General features: G+C 36.8%; 1 protein-coding gene across 1 annotated transcript in view; it reads right to left on the reverse strand.

Annotated features, from left to right (window-relative positions):
• Nucleotides 1-520: 520 nt before the first annotated feature.
• Nucleotides 521-23,754, reverse strand: part of Thsd7a (thrombospondin, type I, domain containing 7A) — a gene marked incomplete at its 5' end in the record, with an annotated part of 215,631 nt that continues 192,397 nt past the window's right edge. Inside the window, 9 exon segments of the mRNA XM_005388151.2 lie at nucleotides 521-6,025; nucleotides 6,743-6,830; nucleotides 8,818-9,028; nucleotides 9,356-9,438; nucleotides 12,184-12,279; nucleotides 16,736-16,909; nucleotides 21,748-21,922; nucleotides 22,337-22,482; nucleotides 22,730-22,847. Of these exon segments, the coding sequence (XP_005388208.2) occupies nucleotides 5,941-6,025; nucleotides 6,743-6,830; nucleotides 8,818-9,028; nucleotides 9,356-9,438; nucleotides 12,184-12,279; nucleotides 16,736-16,909; nucleotides 21,748-21,922; nucleotides 22,337-22,482; nucleotides 22,730-22,847 (1,176 nt within the window). The 3' untranslated portion in view covers nucleotides 521-5,940.

A 23,754-nucleotide genomic window follows, 5' to 3' on the forward strand; every position in this document is an offset into this window, starting at 1 on the left:
AGAGTTATATCTTGTATGACAAGCGTACCAGGGAAAGGATGAGGACCTTAACAAAATTTTAGTGTCAAAAAGCATCAAGTATCGGATCAGATGTGTTTCAAAGCAATCAGGTAGCAAAGTATGACTGTGTTTCTCCTGGCAGTAAAATGCCCAATTTGTGCGCTCTTGCTTGAATTGGTTTACATGTGAGGTTCTGCCTTTAGGTTTGGCCTTTGGGGGCTAACACAGCTTATGACCAACGATCCTGGTAGAGTTGCTTCGTGTCTACCATGTCACCCATTCTCTCTGGTGCCCTCCTTTGATTCACTGAAAATGAAGAGGTCCTGTGACCATGGGGATTGATCTGGCAGCCTCAGCTGACTGTGGTAAAATTTGAATTTCTCAAACTTTTGAAACTGGACTTAAAATCTCCCAGAAAAGGGCAATACAGTATTACTAGGAATTGGACATTCACTGACAAAAAAAATTAAACCCACATTTAAGAAATAAAGGATGGAAATTAAAACTCAGACAAAGATGATTAGAATGAAAATGACTTCCATGTTTATGTTTGTCACAATATAGTTATTTACAAATAATCCATATGAAAATGTAAAAAAAGCATATTACATCTTCACATGCCACCTGTGTTAACTGAAAAGCTTAGTAACGTTATTTTCAAATCTGTACTTAATTGCACACAGACATTTTGTGCGTTAAAAAGAAATGTACATAATTCAAAATAAATTACATCGCACAATTTACAAAGTAATATTAACAAAAAAATTCATAGACAGCTGCCTCCTTATTTAAACAAAATAAATATTTAGGAAATTAAATTAACAAAAAATACACATTTAGAAGATTATGATTCATAGAAAGATAGATTGCAAATTTAATAAATTTATATTTTACAGTGACAGACGCCGATCTCTTCAAATCTCTGATAAAAAACGACCAGGAAAAAGTACCAGAAAGGGAATCTAAATGATTACTTTCTAAAAATAAACACGAACACATCCCTGAAAAATAGCTAGAAAAAGCTTATGGATGCTGAAAAGTAGGTATTCTAGAAACTAGTACTTACAAAAAGAAAAAAAAAAAAACACCCTACACAACACAAAGACAAAACTGACAATAATAAAATTTAATTATATTCTAAACAGAATGCAGGTTTTTGATCACTGGAAACATGACTGCCATGAACTAAAACTCTTCACACACTGCCTGGCTTATGGTCTGGATTGGTAGAAGCACAAAAGACAAATAATAAACAAAACAAAAACGCTGCAAAATTAACTCTGTTCACTCAGGATTTGCTTAATTCATTTAGCATTGTAGACATAGCTGTTTTTCAGTGTACCTGCTAGGCATAGCTTTATCATTCCACAGCACAACACCTTTTCTTCAAAAAAAAAAAAACCATTTGTGAGGCCCACACTTGTGTTCCAAATGCTGCAGTCCTGACTGCAACCAGGGCCGTCCGAGAGCAGGCGCAGCTGGAGCTATTGTTAACAAAACAGGCAGATGTAGTTCTAGCATCTCAACTATACCCGCAAAGATCATGCTCGGACAGATTCTTTACAAATTTGTAAAGAGTTTATCCTTCCAACACCCCCAACCTTACAGAGGAAAGAGGACAAGAAACACGTTTGGGTTTGGCAATACTCTTACCAATAGGAATCTCCCAGATCATTTGAGACGCAGGATTCTCGCAAATCTGTGAAGATCCCAAATCCACCTAGGAGGGGCTTTTCTTTCTGTACAATATTGAAAGGTACAGGCCTCCTTCACTGTCTTGCAAAATGAGAAGTAAAGAAGGATACAAGACAGATGTAGAAGGAAAAAGCAAAGACATTGGGTAGTAATTAATGAAGTGTAGGAAGTGATACTTTTCTAGAAAAAAATTTGTTCATTTGTTTTGGTGTGCCTTCCACATCTTTCCTCTCTCCTTTAATTACTTCTTTGACCAATCCATTCTGCTCAAATCAAGACATTCACCCTCTGACACTTTGAGTCCAACAGGAAGGCGATGTAAATATTCTCCATTATTTTTCTGATATACAAATTGGTGCACATTTAGTGGAAGGTGATTCTGAAGGAAGCAGACAAGAGAAGCCATTGCGAAGACAGTAGGGTAGAGAGAAACCAGGCAGAGGAAAATCAGCTAGAGGAACATGAATGAAATTATTTGGAGGAGGTACATAAATGCGTGAGAGGCACTACTTGCTCCCTGTAAGAAGTGACTTTCTCTTGAAATGTCCAGGAACTTAACAGACTTTTGATTAAATTACAAGGACCACTCCTACCTCCCTAAGGGAGGAACAGGGAAAATACCGAACTCCTCATGGCATGGCCCTGGGCTTTCGTGTCACACATGGAACATATTTATAAACAAATCTAGAGGAAAGGGCAATGTGTTGAAGTGCTATAATCACTCCTTAAACCGTTTCTTCTTCTGAATGTCTTAAGTATCTATTTATGTAAAAGCCATTACTAATTTTTCTAGTGCTAGGAAAGTGTCTTACAGGTGGTAATTCAATAACATTTCCTTATTATAAGTAATTTGTGCTTCATTATAAGCACAGACGTGCTTTTATGCATTCCTTTCTTTTTTACACTGCAGTATCCTCAAAAAGGCGTTAAAAAAGAATTATGGTCAATGTATCTGATCAGGTATTGATACATAAGCAAATCAGCCCCTTGCAAGAGAGATCAGTTGTGCCACTTTTATATGGGTCCACCTCAAACAGTCCAACAAAACCATATATCACTGTGCCAGTATTTTTCTTTTCTTTTTTTAAACTAAGTGGACCTTCACACTTACAGAACAGTATTTCTAAATCCTTTTGAGCTCACAGATCATTCTGGTAAGGCAAAGTGTCAATGGACAAGTTAAGACTATGTTCCTGTCCTGAGTCTGTAGAATGAATAGGAAAAGGATATTTGTGATGAAATTCTAGAAAAGTATTTAACCCATGATGGACTCTGACCAGGAACAAAACCAAAATTTTCTCAGGTTATAAACATGACGACAGTAACCTCTCCTTGGTCCAAACTAGCCAAATAGCTTCACTGTCTCCTTCTCATGTTTTATGTATTTTTTATTTTAAAGAGACAAAAACAAGAGGATATCAAGTACGGACTTATCCTAAAAATGCGCCTCCAACAGGTTCTCAGTGTTAGGTTAAACCTAACCTCCCCATATGTATAGAGTGCTACAAAATGTAACCAATTTATGGATTAAAGCATCTTATATTTTCATAATATTTTGTAGTTTTGATCTCTAAGTTCATTTAATTCTTACAACATAGATCAGATAATAGTGATTTGTCTTCTGAATCAATGGTATTTTTACTATTTTAAGCATAGCTTTAATTGGAATAATATTTTATTGTAGTGTACATTACAAATTTTTTATTAGGTGTTGCACACATTTCATAAGACATAATTTTTCAAGTAATTGCAGTAGACTGAACCATTTTGAACAAATGAAAATGTCCCATTTTTATTTTATTAAAAGAGATCAACTTGAGTATTATCTGGAAGTATGCATATTGACAATCAAGTTTTCGAGTAACAATAATATTTTTTCTCCCTCTTCAATAAAAGAGGTGAGATGGATTTTGTTTTTCCTTGGTTAATTCCTTGGCTTATAATAAAATTCTCATCTTTCTGACTACGTATTCTCTTTGAAATGATTTTCATTGCCTAATCTACTGAATATTGGATTAAGGACAGATGCTTATCATATTTATTTCTTATTGAAATAGGTGGAAATATTTTTATTTTAGGGACAATGACATCCTAACTGATGTTTTATGGTCTTTGCAAATATCCTAACCTACAGCAGGGGGAGCCCAAGATCCGCTGTGGACTGTGTGAAGGCAAAACATAACCCACAAATGTTCACAGCAACACAGCTAAGTTTAAGATAAAATAATTTATTACTACTTTTAAAAGATAAAATAATTTATTACTACTTTAAAAAGACTGGAAAACCTCAAGTTCTTGCCCTCCCAAAGACTGCTATAGTGTTGCCTGAAAGATGATATTGCTTTTTAATGATCTTTCAAACTTTCTTTCCATAAGAAAGAAGTCGGCTATTGTTGGACAGTTTCTGGGTGACTTCTGTAGAAAATACGGCAACTTTCAATGCAATGGTAAATTTACCGGCTGGATTTTCACCTTTGAAACTAAGCTCTGGTGATGGACAGATGGTAAATGAATGAAAACTAGAGATGACACAATGGTGACTAGCATTAAAGAACATCTAGAGCAAGTGTCAGCAAACTAGGGTTAGTACATGTCACCTGCTGGCTGGTTTCTGGAGGGAAAATTTAACTGGAAAGCAGTCATGTTCATTCTTTTTCTTATTCTGTTGCGTCCACGTCAGCATTATGCATGTCAGAGTTAAGAAAATGCAACACAGACCACGCTAGAAATACTTACTACTCAATTCTGAGGAGAAAATGTTTGTCACCCTTGGTAAAGACACTTAAAGAAGTCCCAGGTGAGATACTCATCCTTCCCATTTTCAAATTTTAGCTTTTGAAATCCTATATTTAAAGGACTGCTTCAGATTAAACCAGTGTGCAAGACAGAAGACTAGGGAGTTTAGAAATAGTGCCTGAAGGACAGACTTTGAATCTGATGCTGAGAAAACAAACCAGGGAGAAAGAATGAACACACAGTTTTGACTTCTTTTCGCTACAAAAATCATCCATACATCGTTTTTCCATCTGCTTGGCATTAAAAAGTCAACCAGTTCCTTTTTTTCTTTTCTTTTCTTTTTTTAACAAAGATAACAAATATAAAAATCTAGTCAGAAACAGTCTTCAAAGAGCAATTACAAACCAACTAGAAGGATCCACCTGGTGAGGGTCCATGGGCTGGGGCCCTCCACCCTGCAGTTACAGCTCTGTTGCCAGTTTTGCAGTGGCTACAGTGAGGAGGAAGAGTGCATACAGCAGGTGCAAGAGCCGATTCCATCCTGTCGCCGTTCAACCTGAACTTCACTCTCGTCAGGGTACCGGGAATTGCTAGTGTGTCCCGGACACTCTTGGCACGGATGTCTTCATGCCATTTGAAAAGAGGCAGTTTCTATGGCGATACTGGTTAAATTCCCATCACGCTGCACTAATATAGTGCAAAAATATGCCTTCCATAGAGCAAAAAAGATGCAGGCAACCAGCTGAAAATTAGGGAAAGTAGAAATGTACTGCAGCAACACAAGCAAATTAGTTTTCCGGACAATAGCAACTATAAAATACGGAAATGGAGGACCCTTTCTTCTAAGATACTAGTAATGTCCAGCACTTGTACATTGTGGAAAAACAAGAACGAAGTCTTAAAAACAGAGTCTTTGTCTCTGAAATGCACGTCAACCAATGCTACCAAGAACCATAGAGATGCTGACTTTATTCCATGGGGTTTCTGCTCAGCTTGGAGCCGATCTCTTCTTCACTGTTAAAGTTGCTTATTATCAAGTACATAATATGACATTATAATGAATATCATTCAGTTGAGTATACATGTTGTTATGTTTGACTATAGTACTGCAGAGATTGTGGTATAAACTCTTCATGCTAGCAAGTTCTGTGGGTTTAAACACTGGGAACAGTCTTGCGTCAGGAATCCCCATCTGGCCAATTTCACCACTAGTTCTTAGAGATGAAAGTGGTTTTTCAGTTGGCAGATTTCAAGAAAGATGACATAAAACTCTCAAAATGTAGCATGTATTCCACTAAATCTCCTAGAATTCTTAGGGTGGATGGTCTATGTGTAAGCGGTACCCTCCTGCAGATTTCCAGTGGCAATGTGACTTCCACTCTTTATGATGCTTTTTTAAAAAGTTAAAATGAATTATAATCCACAGTTTGCACACTGTCATTGTGGCCTCTGATTGGCTACTGGAGATTCAGAAAGCCAAGATTGGTTTCTGTCAGCAAAAGCTATAGGTCACATGTCTGCGTCTCCATCATAGGCTAAAGTCAAAGGTTTCAGCCGGTTGTTTTGCCTTCTTTGGGGCTTCTTTGGCTTCTTGCTGTAAGAGATTTAGTAAAATTGAGAGAAAGAAAATAAACCTTTAGTTGTGAATTTTATTATTTTAAATAAAAAGGTAAAAGATGCAAAAGCGATTGATCGATCTAAATTGCTCACATTGCCTGAATCTAACCTTAGAATTTGATTTTTCTTGTCTCTGAATTTCACAGTTTTGGCTCTAGAAAAAATTTTAAATAAACTTCAAGTATTTTACTGTCTTATAAAAGACAATTTATTCAAGTGTAATTTTTCTAGGATTGACAACAAAAGTGACGTTATAGTATAATAACTTGCATTAGGCTAGAAACCTTGACAAATTACACAGAATTTATAAGCAACACATGCTTACATAGATAGTTAAATGAGATTATATATTACTATAATATCCTCCGCCAGTAGTAATTCACTATAAAAATGCCCAGTTCGTCACAGTCCATACAAAATAGCATCATATATGGAAAAGAATAAACTTGAAAAGATGACCTAGAATATCTGGCTCATCTCCAGAAAGGCAACAGCTCAGACAGAGTTAGTAGTTTTTAGCCATCTAAGATTAAAGTCTTATTTTTTTAGAGCTTCACATGAGTACTGAATAAATGTCACCTACTTATTTCAGATATTAGTCTCTTGTTTCTATGTTTCAGGTAACATGAAAGTATTTTCTTTGAAATGGAGACATTGTATTTCCCATCAGATTTTGAAATATTTAAACACTCACCAAGCTAGATAAATCACGGAGACAATAAAGATGAGTAGCACAAATGCCCCGGCTGCGACTCCATAAACCCAGGTCTTTAGTCTCCCGTCTAAGAAGAATGGATATTAGCTATTAATTCCCATTGCTCTGGAATTTATATGACAGTCTTTAACTATGACCAATGACCAACCACAGATGACTAATGTCTTTGTGAAATTCAAAATAAATTATTTCTTCAGCAATTACTGATTAACACAAAGTTACTGTTATGAATTAGATGCTAGCTACTAATGATGTTAGCAGTGAAGATTGAATTTCAAAGCAGAAAATAGTGTTTGTACTCAGATGTTGAATTTATATCTAAATGTATGCTGCTTCTTGCTTGATTTTACCTCAAATTTAATGCATGTGTAATGCTACTCAAATATATAATTTCACACCTATTTTGAGAATGAAAAATTAAAAGGTGAAAAATAAATTTAAATAAAGTCCTACAATTCGAAGGTGATGTAGAATGGTATTTGAAAACTATGTCATTTTATAACATTTTTGTTCTATATGAAAGCAAAGTGAATAAACTTAACCTATTTATTCTATAATTAGTAATCTTTTATTGACTCTATACATATATTGTCCCTTAAGATTGGATTGACGATATATTATTTGAAAAAAATCACTTTAAATAGCTTATTCAAAGATTTTAGAATAATTTTTCCCTAACTTTTCTAATCTATGGAATCAAACATGACTTGAATTTTTCTAATTAATTCAGTTTTCTGGTCTCATTCTCTTTAAACTTCTCAGCTATATGTTCTGAATAAACTTCAAACAGAAGATACCTCTTAAAGGAATTCTGCTTTTGGCTTTTTTTGTCCTAAAAATTCTTTAACAAATACTCTGGAGTTTTCAAAAGACAAAGAATGTTTCTCATTTTTCAGAAGCTGCCTCTTTTTGAAATGCTAAAATTTTCACTTTGGGTAAACTACCTATTAAATCGAAAATAATGGCAATAATATTCTTTTTGTTAAACTTGGGTTTGATTTGCAGTGATCTGCTTGAATTCTTCGTCAAAGTCAAGACTGCAAATGGCCATTTACAACTCTACTGCTTACATAGACAAATCAGCTCGACAAAATGAATTGCATTTTCAGAAAAATAAAAAGAACCTAATCAACACAAATATAGTGTTGATAAAGTTAACTACTCAAATATTTAAAGTACCTTTAAAAACTCTATAATGACTCTCCAGTAAGGGAAGGCCTGTCGGTTGAACTCGTTAGAAATAGAGATATGCTAGCTACGGATTCCTTTCTTCATTTCCGATGTTTCTAATGGACTTGTAAAACAGACTATGCCTAGCTCTGCCTGGAGAGGTCCTTTGTTCATGAACTAGTAATTCCTCCAGTGTGCAAAAGGAAAAGTGGCATTATCTTAGCTTCTACCTAATCTTTGGGGAACTTCTCACATGACTGGGCTCCAATTATGGACGAAAGGATGCAGTGCAGGGAACAGTATTTCATCAGGCCTTCAAGCTTTTACCTGTGTTGGTGTCCACTCCAGCACTAGAAACATTAGAACTATCTGCTTAATTGAAAATGGTCTGGTCAGTCTTCAAGTTTGTTTTTTTTTTTTTTTTTTTTTTTTTCCTTCTTGTACCCGGAATCAAACGCACGACCTTGCGCTTGCCAGGCAGGCACTTTGCCACTGAGCTAAATCCCCAGCCCCAGTGTTCAAGTTTGGATCATCCTATTTAGACAGGAAGGCTCAAGTCCTGCCCGTATGAATCTGATACTAGTACAGCTTTTCAGTTTTGTGAGTACACCAGCTTTTAAGGCTCATATAAAGTGTTCTGAAGACCAAATTCCCCTGTCACAGAACTGCAGCACTGGATTTCCAGGTAAGGTTCAAGCTATGACGGCTCTGTGATCAAACTGAAAATTCTAGAATGTCTTTTCAGTCTTTTTGTCTCAGCTGTGAATAAGAACATACTTCCCCCTGCAAATTTACATTTTTCTTATTACGCTTCTTTATTTAGTGTGCTCCTGGCTGAGGACGTAACTAAAGAACTACGCAGCAGGGCTGTTGGATCATCTCACCGGGCCCAAAGGGCTGCAGAAACCAGCTCCTATCCCGGCCTGCTGGATTCACGGAGGGCTGGGTTGGATGGACCGCACGACTGGTTTTCACATCTCCTCTCCTGTCTTCCACCGTGGGCATCACCACCGCGGGGATGAGTGTGCACTGCTCGAGTGTGCTGTTGGAAGACATGACTTCAGTGTATCCTTCTTCGCAGCGGCAGGTCTTTGCCTGCAGGAGAAAGCGAAGATCAACACCCAGCATGTGAGGTGACCTTTCTAAGTAGAACTGGCCCTCTTCAAAGGCGAAGCTTTAGAGGAGGTTTTTCTTTAAAAATTCAGCACGGCATTTTTGTTTTAATGACATTAAAAGAAATATGAACCTATCTTTTGTGTTATGCAGGTATTTTAAAGATAAATGCATGCCCAATTGGTTATACTGTCATATGTGGAGGTTTTCTGAAAATGTGCTCTGCAGGGAGGGGAGTAAACTGCATCACAGACAGCCGGGGGACAAACAACGCGGGCAGGTTGTCCAGCGTCATGGATTTGCACCTACCTCGCTGCAGTACGAATGGGGCTGATTACACGGAGGGTTACAAGACCTGTCAGCCTCAGGCTGGCTCCGCACCAGGCAGCCCCCTGCAGAACAGAAAGCCGTGTTTTGACAAATGGAATCTCTTGCTATGATAAAAACATACTGCTGTTATAGACTTGTCTTTCACTCTTGAGCCACTCTGTAAATCCCAAGGATTTCTCTGTCTGTAAAATACTTGGGTACTTTATTTAACAACCTGAGGTCTTTCTTACCCAGAAGTGATAACGCAACGTGTGGGACTTGGTAGGTATCACTGTGCATTTGTCAGAAGGATGGTTTTATGACTGTATCTTGTAAAAATTAGTTGCACCCCACCCATTTCTGTCAGTAGCTCCTTCAGCCAAGCCCGGCGATTGAAAAGCAGATTTAATTTCTTTCTAAAGCCAAAATTCTTACTTGGCAATTCAAAATAATAGATTTCATGTCTATTGAAACTTTATGTGAGCACTGCATAAATATGTTTTTATAACACATTTCTTATGAGCTATATCATTATTCTTATTAATTTAGTGTATTTTTGTGGTATAATGAAGAAAATGAATGTAGGTATCAAGTTGTTTGTACTTTTTTAACTTTATGTTGTAGGAGTGTATCCCTTTTTCCTTCTTTTGTTTTTGATTATAATGCCTTAGTTATTGTGAGAGATGTGTTAAAATGTGAGTGGGTATTTTAAGAAACAACATTGGAAACATGGAAGGTACTCACACTTTCAAATTATATTTGTTCAGTTTAACAGAATTTTAGCAAGAAATTTTTGTCTTTGATTACAGAATTGATAATCCTCTGGATCTGACCAAAGGTGCAGATTGTGAATTCTTTGTCCTTCAAAATTACGAATACAAAATATACATGGAAAGTTGTCACCAAAAAGTAGTTGTTGCAAAGCAATTTTAAGTTCAGTGGTTTTATAAATTATTATCATTAAACACATGAAAAAAGGAAAACATTATGTAGAGTTTCTTATGACAATTACTTATCAGTTAAAGTACCATATCTATGTTGTATAAACAGTCTCATCTCTCCTTAAAGGAGGAACAAGATTGCACATAGAAGTTATCACAAATTATTTACACATTGGCTTTATGGTAACAGAAACATTAGAAAGAAATAAATACATTTGATACACTTATTAAAAAATAAAAAATTAATTTCCTCAGGTAAGTCTTCAAAATTTTTTTTTTCTGGTACCAGGAATTGAGCTCACGACCTCGCGCTTGCCAGGCAGGCACTGTGCCGCTGAGCTAAATCCCCAGCCCCTAGTCTTTAAAATTTGACTTAACTTTGCATTGTGAAAAGCCCCATGCAGAGTGTGAAAAGAACTTTAATATGGGCAAGGAAAATTAGATTAATGTTATTTGCATATACATTTGAAAAAAATAAGGCCCAGAATGGTTTTAAAAAGAATGTAGAAATTTATTGCCAGCTTCCAAGTTTGATGGATACTTCTGTAATACCTTCTGATTCACAAAGCCTCTGTGTCCCTATTCAAGGCTCTTCTTACCCTGTGACTCTTACAGTGGGGCTCAGGCAGGCTTTCTTTCCCTACTAAGCCCAGTGAAAAAGCTAAGGTTCCTGGTATGTGTCTTTTCTTTGTTACATGTGTGTCCACTGGGAGATGCTGCTTTCAAGGGTGTCTCAGCACTGTTTCCTCAGGTGAAAAATCAAATCTTCATAAGAAGAGAATTTGGCCTCATGTTCCAGCTTTCATAGGGATGAAGTAAATAATCCAGGTGATTTAAAGTTAAATATGAAAATGGATGGTTTCCAAAAGCATATTGATCTTTGCACACATAGTGTATATATTAAAGTTAAAATTATAAGTGAACGTTACTCATGAGCGTGCAAGTGCTATTTCTTTTTTCTGCAGGAGGATCAGAACAGCAAGTCAGGAGGTGCCCCTGAGCAGTGAACTGTCAACACTACCTCTTCCACTATGCTATGCAGGTTTCTGTACGTTAGAGCTACAAAAAGGAATTTCTGGATCCGTACATCCAAGGTTGAGGTTCTGGCTCTGATTTTTATTTCTTTCTAGGAAATATGCAGAGTGATTCACTACATATCTCATATTAAATTTTCTTTCCCCTTTAATGGGTCCTTGAGATTTCTTGCACTTACTGGAATCACATAAAGATACTTTTAGTAACTGCAGATTAGAGTAGCTCTTTGGAAGTATATTTAGGTCAAAGCACAGTAGAAAGCCTACTGCATTTCTCCTTTGGAAGTATAATAATTTAAGGTGATGGCCCAAACCCAGGCCATCTGAAAAGAGAAAAGCTCATTTACTCTGTCATCACCTTAAATTATTAATTAATAAGTATTACTTATTAATTAATCAAAATTCTCAATCATAGATTTTAAAAATTTAAGCAAGTTATTTGGATTTATAAAATCATATACCTTTGGTGATTTTTTGGCGGGCATTTGTATTACCTTTAAGGCATACAGCACAAACAGAAAACACTGATTTTTAAAACATGTAGTAGCTTGTTCATATTCAACATTTCAAGTACAATCTGAAAATTACTTATAATTATGACTTATCACAGTCACTATTTTAATTTAATAAGTTCTAGCAGCAATATCTAAAAGGACTATGTGAGGCAGAATTTGAAACAGTATAAAATAAAATAATTTGTCACTGGTTACCAGACACGTATACAGCTCAGGCATGCTAATCTCAACCATGTGTTGAAAGGTAAAATATCTTGGTTTCCTGCATTATTTTACGTAGCCAGTTACATGTGTGTTACAGGAATACTTGCAAAGAGCAAAGAGGAATGGGAGTTTACCTGTTACGTTTGTACCATCTGACCGCTGACACCAGACTGTTCGGGAAGAGCCCTTCCACGCGCTTGCGACCCACTTATATTCATAGCACTGCCCACCTGCAGGGAGGGACTTACATTAGCGGAAGCGTTTGGAAGCCCCAGGACAATCACGGAGGTGGAGGATTCACAAAATGCTCATGAAAATTGACAAGTGATAAATGCGTTTCTGAGAATTCAAATGTCAAATTCACATCTCAAAGTTTCTATGCAAATCTTATAAAGCTGCAGCTATACACCTGAATCCCAAATCACTGTCCATGTCTACTGTCATGTGACCTGGTGGGAATGTGAGTTTGTGGTTTAATTTTGTGGCTTGTTTTTAAAGTGTTACAAAATGTGAAACATATAGACAGTTATGGAGAAGTATGTATTCAATTATTATCATGCAATTCTAACAAATATCACCAGTTAGCCATATTTCCTTAGCTCTCATTTGCTTGTTGATGGATAAAACAAGATACACACTTGAGGTCTAGTTATCTTCTGTCCTTCCCTCTCCCAGCCATACATACCATTCTATAAATTTTACCAGTCATAAATGTATGACTTTCTGCACCATGCCTTTTTCTTTTATTATATATATGCACAACTGGTATGCAACCTTTTATCCTTGCAATTCAAGACTTATTATATATACAATTTTAAAATTTCTTAGTGTTGCAGATGAAATATTTCTATACGATTTTTATGTTGATACAGTCAATGTAACTGCCACCTAGAAACCCACTGTACTAAATACTACAGCATATTCAGCTATGTCCTCTATTACATTGTTCTGTTTTTGCTTTTCATGATCTATTTTACTGTGTAGAAAGTTCAATTTAATATATAGGGGCTGGGGATTTAGCTCAGCAGCAAAGTGCCTGCCTGACAAGTGCAAGGTCGTGAGTTCAATTCCTGGTACCGGAAGAAAAACAAAAAACAACAACAACAAAAAAAAACAATTTAATATATACTTTCATCCTTTTTCCTTTTCCTCGTGTGTTGGAATAGTATTTAGAAAATCTTTCTCCACTGTGAGTTCATAAAACATTTTTTTCGTATTTACTTTAAATGTTTTACAGTTTTGCTCTTTACCTTTAGGTGTACAGTTTATCTGGAATATAGTTTTATATTATGAGTACTACCTCAGGAAACTTTGTATGGATTAAAAATTAGGGCAACATTATTCACCCACTCATTCGCTACTTTCACTCTCCTATTTGCATATATGTGAGAATTCATCCCTGAGATTCTCTGTCTTATCTCATTGGTGTAATTATTTTACTATGAATGATCATTCTTTGTAACTAACCCTTGACATAAATCTATGACATCAGTCTTGAATAAAAGCTATGTAAGTAGTGGATTTGCTTCATTTTCTCTTAAGAATATTTAGGTTCTTTTCCTTCCAAGTTAATATTAGGATCTATTTTCCAAATTATTTTAGCTATCAGCCAAAATCTCATGGAATTTATAGGTTAATTGACATAAAATTGACCTTTTGATATTGCAGATCTTTATCCATGATTCTGTGTATTTTATCAATGTTTTAGTTCTTCATGCCTCCAATAAGATTTTATAATTTTCCTTATGTAACTTACTTCATTTTGTCAGACTTATTTCTACTTGTACAGTGGTATTGTTATGGTTATAACTTTATAATTGAGTCTTCCTGGTAAAAGTAAGACTATCGGACCTTCACTATATTAGCTTTGAAATCATATAATATTTAACTTTCTTTTTCCTTCCAAATACTTGTTGATGAATTATCGTACATTTTTAATGTGGAATTTTTCCTTCAAGTTTAAGTTCAGTTTGCAAGTTTTAGTAAATAAGGATGGAATTTTGCACTCTTCCCAACATGCACTTAAAATCCAGATCCTGCTTGTTTCTGTTAAGGTGTAGGAATGTAACAGATTCTTCCAATATTTAGGTAAATTTGTATTTATAGGATGTCATAACTAGTCATGATACTAATTATATACTAAACATGTTATTTTCTTAGATAATAATTTTTGTAGGATTTGACGTTTATTATCATGGGTGATTTGATTTCACTGAGTGGGTTCAATGTCAAGGTTATAGGGAGGAGGTTGGGGGATTTTCCTTTCTCTTTTCTCTCCAATTAATTTGTTTGTATTTTCTTAGGCTTTCTTATAAGTAAAAGCTGTCTGTTTCTTTAAATTTTGGTAAAACCTTATTGAACCCCTTCAGGTTTTACATTGTGTGCATATGTGTGCACATATTTGATTTCTAATGGTTATAGAATTCATGGTGTAGCTATGTATCTTTTCTATTACTTGATAAATGATAATATTCTATACGTTATCTTCACTTAAGATTTTACATTTTCAGCAAGAACGACACAGATCTATTGTATTTTCTAAACTCTCTTCTGTGTGTGGTAGTGTTGGCTTTGCTGTTTTTCTTCATTGATTTATTTTTTATTTTTTTTATTTTTTTTTGGTTTTTCTCCGGTACCGGGAACGCAACTCACGACCTTGCGCTTGCCAGGCAGGCGCGTTGCCGCTGAGCTAAATCCCCAGCCCCTCTTCATTGATTTAGCACTGCATGATTTACCTTGTTGGTTTGGTCAAAAAACAAGCTATTGGTTTTGTTGATTTTCCCTGTGTCTTTCCTCTGTTATTGAGTTTTTACTCATCTAGATTCGGGGCATTCTATTTCCTTTAACCATTTCAAATAAAAGAGAATTGAAAGCACAGCTCGTTTAAAAACTTTTCTTTCTCCTACATAAGCATGTAAGGCTTTACATTCTCTTCTTAGTATTTCTTTGCTACATTCCATATAATGCTTGAGGTGTAACACTCTAAAAGTGCAGTTTTCAAATTCTGGGTATGCATGGAGGACTTTTGTGTGTGTGCAATCGTTGTGATACTGATTTCTAATGCTATTATTTTGTCATTGGCATAACCAATTCTCTTTCTGCCTGGGGAACTATTTAATTTATTGTAAGCCTCAAACTGGTTCTACTCCTCAGCTACCCTGCTCTAGGTTTACGGGGTGTTTTACCTGGCTGATAAATTTGGAGAATAAATTGATGGAGTTGGAATTTTATCTGCTTTTGGGGGTTAAGTCATCTACCCCATTTGATTTTCATTGTAAGTGTTTGACATTCTATGCCTTCTTCTGCAGTTTTTCGTTATGAAGATGATATTTTGGATGGTAGTTGACATTATAATTTGAGTTCCTTAACTGTTTGAGAACACAATTGGGGATGAAAGGGTTGCTGAATCCATGTTCTCAATTAGCTATCAATTCTTTTCTTTTTATTGGGATTTCCAATTTCCACTATATGATATTTAATTCTCTGTGGTTCTCGTGTATGCCATGTGCTGCTGATATTGAATGAATAGTTCTATCTATGTCTATACAAACATACACAGACACAAAATACACATGAACTTATATGGTCTGTGTCAAATTATATTAAAATTAAAATTGCTAATTTATTTTATTTAAATTTTGTTATTAGTTTATGCTTGGGATATATTTAGTTTGGGTTCTTGAGACATGTACATATCACATACTGATCATTTTACTCCCCCTTGAAATTGCTAATGCCCTTTCTTTCTTCCTTCTTTTCTCTTTCTCTCTTCCTTCCTTCCTTCCTTTTTCTCTCTCCCTCTCTCTTTCTTTTCTTTCTTTCTTTCTTTCTTTCTTTCTTTCTTTCTTTCTTTCTTTTCTTTCTTTTTCTTTTTTTCTTTCTTTCTCTTTCTTTCTTTCTTTCTTTCTTTCTTTCTTTCTTTCTTTCTTTCTTTCTTTCTTGTTTTTTGACACAAGGTCTTGCTATGCAATTCAGACTGGCCTTGAATTTACTATGTAGCCCCAGGTTAGTCTCACACTCATGGCAATCCTCCAGCTTCAGCCTCCCAAGTGCTGAGATTATAGGCACGTGCCCCCATGCCTGGCTAAAACTGCTAATTCTTATTAACAATTTGATTTATCAATTCCTGAGAATAGTAAAGTTTCCCATCTTGCTGTGGGTTTGTAATTTTTCTTTAATCTTGTCATACAAGTAAATGGAAGATACTGTTAGATTCATACATACTTACTATTATAAGTATGAAATGTGCTCTTAATTCTCTCAGCCTTCTTTAGCTTGTAAACCTGGGAAGCACATACACTTCTAATTTTTTTACATCTAATTTATTATGGATGACAGGATTTTTCTTCTTCTAAAATTTTATAATTCAGAATATTACTACTAATTCTCAACTTTTCGTGGGATTTTAGAAAATTTGTTAATAGAAAAAAATTATTTTTTGTAGTACTGGAGATTGAACTCAGGGGACTTTAGCACTGAGGTGCACCCTCAATCCTTTTTTTATTTGAGACACTGTCTTGCTTGAATTATCCAGGGTTGCGTGAACTCTCAATTGTCCCGCCCCAGCACCTCATAGATAGTATTACAGGCCTGTTCCACCACACCCGGCTGGCCCGTCTTTATCTTACGCTTTTGCGTACTGACACAAAACTAAAATGAGCAGATTTGCTGACGGCAGACACTCACCATCACATGACCTTGTTTCCAACATCTGCTCTGGGCACAGATGTTGGTTCTCTAGTTCCTGGATAATCACTGCTCTGGATCGGACCTGTATTCCACCAAAGCCAAGATCTTCCCCATTCACACAGGTCTGCTGACACAGGCTCCATGAAGACCAGTCCTCCAAGTAACAGTCGCCTGAAAATCACAGGTTGGTAGTTTATACTCAGACCTACGCAGAATGGCTAGGCAGATACACACTGTAATTCCAGTCACACTGGTATGCTATTCATTTATAGATTTATAAAATTTGGATAAGCATCTCGTAATTTCAAATTTCTATACAATTTTACAAGTTTTCATCCTGTTGTTATTTTTCTGAGTGGTGATTACTTGCTACATGTTGCTTAATGATAGGAAATATAACTGTGACTTGAAGTAACTTTCTCACTAAGATTACCTCCTAAGAGATATTTGCTACAACACACATATCTCTTGCATAGCATCATAAAGGGGTTTATTGTTTTCTAGGTATTCATAACTTCAAAGCAGTGAAGTCCAAGGCTAAAAAAGCTGGTAGTTATGTTTTACCTCCATTTCTCCTCAAAGGTTATAGTGAGGCAGCTGTAGTAGTGGAAATGATGCTATTTCTTTTGATCTACATCTTTAATCATCTCCTCTTTATAAATATTTATCAAACAACAATATACAGAACATGAAAAATTATTACCTATCATAAATGCATAGAAAGCTGAATTTTCATATTCTGATTTCATATCCATGTAATCCACATTAAATCAAGGAACAGAACCATCCCAGGATATCAGAAACCCCCACCATGATATATGAATACTGTATGCATCTTTGTGTGTGTCTGGCTTCTTTCAACTCATTTATGTCCATGAGAGCCGTCATATATTATTGCAGTTTTCACACGCTCTTTCTTACTGCTGGACTTTTTTCAGTTGTGTGAACATACTACAAATTAGATACCCGTTCTATTGTTGATCGCATTAGAGAGTTACGTGTTTTCTCTTTTATGAATAATTGCTGTTGTGAATCAGCACAAGCCTCTGATGGACAAGGGCACATCCCAGATGTATTTTTATCAGGTATGTACATAGGAGTGGAACTGCTGGGCTATAATGTACCCATGTGTTCAATATCTCGAACCATTTTGAGAATAGGGAGGTGTTATGCTTGATACATTGTGTCAACTTGAGGAGTTTAGAGGTTTGGCTAAGTGACTCAGCAGGAAGCCAGGGTGCTTACTTTGTATACATTCTGAGCCTGTGGAAGAGGAGGGCATGGAGATTATGTGAGAGCTACATGCCCCTTAGGTGGGGGTAGCCTGTTTACAATGTAAGGGAGGGAAAGAGGCTGCTTGCCGCCATTCCTCCCTTTTGCTCTGGCTGCATTGCTGTTCGGCTGCCATTCCCCCCTTTGCTGTTGTTGCTTTGCTACCTTCTGCCTCAGAGCTAGCCAAGTATGGACCGAAACCTCCACAAACTGTAAGCTAAATACACCTTTCCTTCCTTCATTATGGGAGTTGGGTATTTTGTCTCAGCAATGAGAGAACAGTAACCAAGACAGGAGGGCCTAATGCAGTTTACTTTTCCAAATTTTCATTCGTTCTTCAGGATTGACTACATGGTGATATGGTTCAGTATGTACAGCTATAATGACGGATCCATTATTAGAAAAATGAAACTAAAAATACTTTTATAGATTTTAAGAAAGTTTTAGAAACACTTCTATCTCCCAGGAAATGCTACATTTGGGCTACTCAGTTTTTAATTAGTCAGAAAAGAATAAGTTTCAAATAAAAATATCCTATCAACCCAAACGTGGCACAACTTCACCTCATTGGCTGCAAACTACATGGACATAAGACATATTCTTTTAGTGGAAGGCTTTATCTCTGTGCTTATCCTCATTTAACATCATGTAATTTGCAAGAAAACTCAATAAATATTTTAATGACAGTCTGTGAGTTATATAATTATCATCCCAAAATAACGCATGGCAAAGTTCAGTGATTTAATAACAGCAAATGAGGGTGAGGCTGTACGGCACATACTTTTATATGCATTTTGGGCACGTAAACCATTGCAATACAAATAAAACTACGCCATGTCTACCAAATGCACGATAATTAAATGCATGAAATGTATTTCCTAATTCAGAATTCTATTCTTTAAAGCTTATTAGTTCACATGTTCTGGCTTTTCAAACCCATCATGAGAGAAAACTAGCAAGAGAGGAACGTAAATGAATATGCTGTAATTTATAAGGGGAGAGCAGCTCCCTTCTGGATTTGTAGTTTTATTAAAGTGGGATCTATGTTATATTCTATGTTATCATAGCGTCTTACAGTTTTCTTTTACATTATTTACCACAGATTATGATCTTCTGCTTATTTATGTCACTCTTAGATTATTATTATTTTTTTTTTTTTTCCGGTACCAGGAACCGAACTCATGACCTTGCGCTTGCCAGGCAGGCGCTTTGCCACTGAGCTAAATCCCCAGCCCCTACTCTTAGATTATTAACTGTTTCTGTCATTAGAACCTTGTCCTCATGAGCTCTATGAGGACAAGGTTAGTTTGTCTCTCACTGTATTTCCAACCTCAAGTCCAGTGGCTGGCACACAATTACACGTGATATATAAAGGTCAAGAGAAGGAGTGATTGTGCTGTGGGAGGCATAATGAAAACGTGTAGTGGATGTCCACAGAAAGGCGGACACCAGTTTCCGGTAAAAACGCCAGCTCTGAGCAATGTGGTAGATACTACACTGATCCTATGATTAACGCTGGGCATTTTGTTTGGAATTGGTAGGCCCTCCACAATGTGGCCTTGGACACTCTGTGTTGACTATGTGGCCATTTAGCACAGCGGAGTCCACAGGTCCACTCCTTGATTGTGCCCTAGAGCCCTCACTGCTGCCGCAGTCTCAACTGTGGTCCATTGTAACTCACGACGATTTTATTAACTTGAATGGCCTGTGAGATCTTGACTGGGATCAGGCCAGCTGCAAGGACTGGAAGTGGTCCATGCGAATTGCTGGATCAGCTTTTACCGGCAATTGGGAGACTGTCTAAGAATAAACACATTGCCTAGCTCTAAAAAGTCACATCTTATTTTATTAAGAACACTTAACATGACTATATCTCCTTAACCAAAGTTTCAGCGTATAATACAGTAGTGCTAACGGCAGGCACAACGCGGTACAGCAGACCTGTAGAGCTTGCTCAGCTTCTATAATGAAACTACACCCGTTGAATAAGGGCTGTGTTCTTCAGGTTTTTGTTTTTTTTAAGTCTATATTTTAACCAGATGGAAGTTAGAGTATTTGTGTGTGCAAAGACCATCACAACAGTTGAATGACGTCTAACCTATAGCTCAAAGTACTGGGCTGTTTTCTTTACTGCTTTATTCAATTTCACTCACTTGACCTTAAAAATAAATAACAAAGTATAATCATCTCACATAACCTATTTACTTAGAAGTGAGTAAATTGAGGCATACATGGATGGGTAATCCATGTATTCAGGTTTTTTTTTTTAAAAAGAGATAATCCCATTTATACTTTTCATAAAAGTACATTTTCCTCATTTAAAATAATCAACTCATTATTATTATTATTATTATTATTATTATTATTGTTTTGTTTTTTTTCTGGTACCGGGAATCAAACTCACGACCTTGCGCATGCCAGGCAGGTGCTGTGCCACTGAGCTAAATCCCCAGCCCCTGACTCATATTATTTTGTATAGAAAATATTTTATGCCCAATCATTACTTTGCCAGATCTTTACTTTTATTTTTTGAGCTCTTATTCAAAAGGATGTGTTTTAAAAGAAATGTACATTTTTCTTAACTGTAAGGAAATTAGAATAAAATGTTCCCATTTGTGAATAAAAAAAAATTAATTCACTTCTAGTTGTGTTCATTTCACATCTACTACAAACTTTTGCCCAAATATCTTTTCTAAGAGTGTGTTTCTAACTGTTTTGTGACTTAAACTCTTCCCTGCCATTCTGTACATCAAGCTGAGGTTCCTAAATGTTAGCTTATCTTGTTCTCCAATATTTCTACATTACTGAGTATAAAACACTGGCTTTCTACATTTTATATCCTTCACTCCTTTTGTCTAGCATTGATTCTGAATAAATCATTTAATATTTTCTTCTACAATCATATTATTTTGTCTTCAAGTCATAAATAATCTGATTTTTTTTCCTTCTTTTTTGTTTTTTGGTACGAGGGAGTAAACTTATATAGGGTTTTGACACTGTACTACACTTCCAGATCTTTTGAAATATTTCTATTTTGAAACAGGGTCTTGGTAAATCATTAAGTTGCCAAGACTGAGATGAAATCTACCAGTCCCACTGCAGTCTCTCGGAGTGCCGGGATTGCAGGTGTGCACCAGCATGCTCAACTGGCTTTTTCTTTATGAATGCTTACTGCCTTCTCACGTTGTGCTCTAACTGCCGCATACATAGGTGTGAGTTGGTTGTTGATTCTGTTCAGGGTTCAAAGTCAGCTTTCAGAAGGTACAAACAAAAAAATGAGTGAATCTTGGAAAACATTATGTGAAGTGAAAACCAGCCACAAAACAAAATGAAACTCTTCTTTACATGTTCTTTAGTTATGTATGTGAAGACTGCCCATCCGTCACTCTCTTTTTTTTCCTGGAAATCCCAAATGGATTATGGCCAAGGCTGATTTTCTGAACTTCTGTGCTATGTATTTCATGTGAGAACAAACTCTGAAGGCGTTAATTCTCATCCTCTGCAAATGGTAAGACTCCCAAGGGGTATTAAGAGAGGACACATGAGAGACTCACTCCACCCTCCCCGCAGTAATGAGGCAGTGCCGTTACCCACAGGTACTTAGCTGCTGGGACAGGACCTATGGGTATTACTCAAAAGACTACTGACATCCCTTAACTTACTAGTACATGCAAAACCTTCTTGACCCTGGCCCTGGAAGGAAATCACTAAAATAGATTCTGTTCTGCTGCTATTACCTGGGCAAGGCTGGGTGCAGGGTTCCTCCAGAATCATTTTTTTATTACCATCCACAATAGGTTCAATGTCCACACAGAACTCCTCATCCACCGCTTTGCCGAAATCATCACCCGACCCATCACTGACGACACAGGAAATGTTCCTTGTTCTGGTCCCTCCTCCACACTGGGCCTCCTGGAATGGAGGAAGAAATGACTAATTAGCAAAAGGAAAAGAATTCATTAGGGAGCTCATCACTTACAGCCACCTCTGCATCACTGAGTTTGATTTATGAACAGTCAGAGAACCATTTCAAACCCTGGGGAAGGAGTCCAGTAGGACGCAAGATAGAAAGCATACACTGAACGATGCATTTGTTTTCTAGCCAAAGACAGGCAAATAAATTTTCATTAAAACGAATTGGTCTCCAAATGATTGTAGAAGTACAGGACAGGGAGTTTTTGTTTTCAAAGCTAATTAAATGGTTGCAAAATAGCAAAGTAACTAAGATCTTCGAGTAGGAACCTTCAGCCTGTCAGCTCTGCAAAACATTTCTGAAACCACGTCTTTACAGATACACAGTTCACACAGCTTCTTGAGATTTGATACCTGCACTTGGCACTCAGACCACTGGCCATACTGCCACCGATAACAGGGCTTCACTGGGCAGGGCTTGGACTGCTCCATCAGGGAAGGACACGGTCTTCCGTCCCCCTGAAAGGGCTGGGTCACTGTTCGTCTTCGGATCATTTTTCCTTCCAGAGATACAAAGTGATGTGACTTCAGTGATATGTTACGGCCGTGCAAGCAGATATCTTATCGGAAGGAGGCAGCATAGAGATCTCTCCAGTAGACCCAGGAATGAATAAAGCTCCCATGTTTTAGAAAGGAAGACTCCCTAGCTAGGAGTCTTTCTGAAGGTTACTGGATATGACTTAAAGAGCGATATTTTATGTGATGCACCTTGACAACTAGCCTGACGCTAATTGTGGTAAAACAAACCTGTGAGGCCACATGTCTGCGAACATTCTGACCAAGGAGACCAGTCAGACATCTGACAGTTCACGGGGCATTCCACCACGCAGGACACGTTCATCTGCCAGTGCCGCTCACGGCCAAGCTGAAAAAGTAGAGGGAGATCTATTCAGGATGTACGGTCGGTGGGAAGGAGGGGAGGAGAGGAAAGAAGCAGTGAGGAGAGAAGGGGAGAGGAGAGAACAGCAGAGGGAAGGCAGGAGAGGAGAGGAGATCCAAACCATCACATATCCAAACTATTATGGCTCAGGGGCTGGGGATTTAGCTCAGCGGCAAAGCGCCTGCCTGGCAAGCACAAGGTCGTGAGTTCGGTTCCCGGTACCGGAGAAAAAACAAACTATTATGGCTCACTCCAGGAGGATCACAGCCAAGGGCACAGGGTGAGTGGAGGGCTACCGACTGTATATTCTTAAGTATTATGTAATAATTTTTAGTAAACAATGAAAAAAAAATAGATTTAGTCTCCCAACGGGTTAGATTTTCCTAAATGAGAAAAAAGTAAGTATATAAGCATAATTACTCTCTAGTAGTTCAAAGGCAAGAATATAATTAACATATAGATCCACAATTATATCTTCAGGATATTATTTGCTTTTTACATGTGAAACAGAAAAGGGAAAGGGAAAGGGAAAGATTTTTAAAGACAAACTGCCACTGAAGATTAATGATATAAAGTGATGAAATAATATAAAATGTCAATTTTGGGGCAAGATGGAGTTCAGCGGTTGAGAGTGTGCTCAGCATTCACAAACCTCAGTACCCGTCAACCCTCAGAGCTTTCAAGCTGTCTTTCTCAAAAGGAAGTGTGGCTCCTCTGAGCGTTTTTCATCATGAATGATTTATATGCATTTTTTTTTTCTGGTACTAGGAATTGAACTCACAACCTTGTGCTTGCCAGGCAGGTGCTGTGCCACTGAGCTAAATCCCCAGCCCGATTTATATGCATTTTTAAACAAACACTTTCTCTTCTAAAACTGATCTTAGCAGCTAAC

The sequence above is a fragment of the Chinchilla lanigera genome, unplaced genomic scaffold (genome assembly GCF_000276665.1).
Source record: "Chinchilla lanigera isolate Chin_1 unplaced genomic scaffold, ChiLan1.0 scaffold00031, whole genome shotgun sequence".
NCBI lineage: Eukaryota > Metazoa > Chordata > Mammalia > Rodentia > Chinchillidae > Chinchilla > Chinchilla lanigera.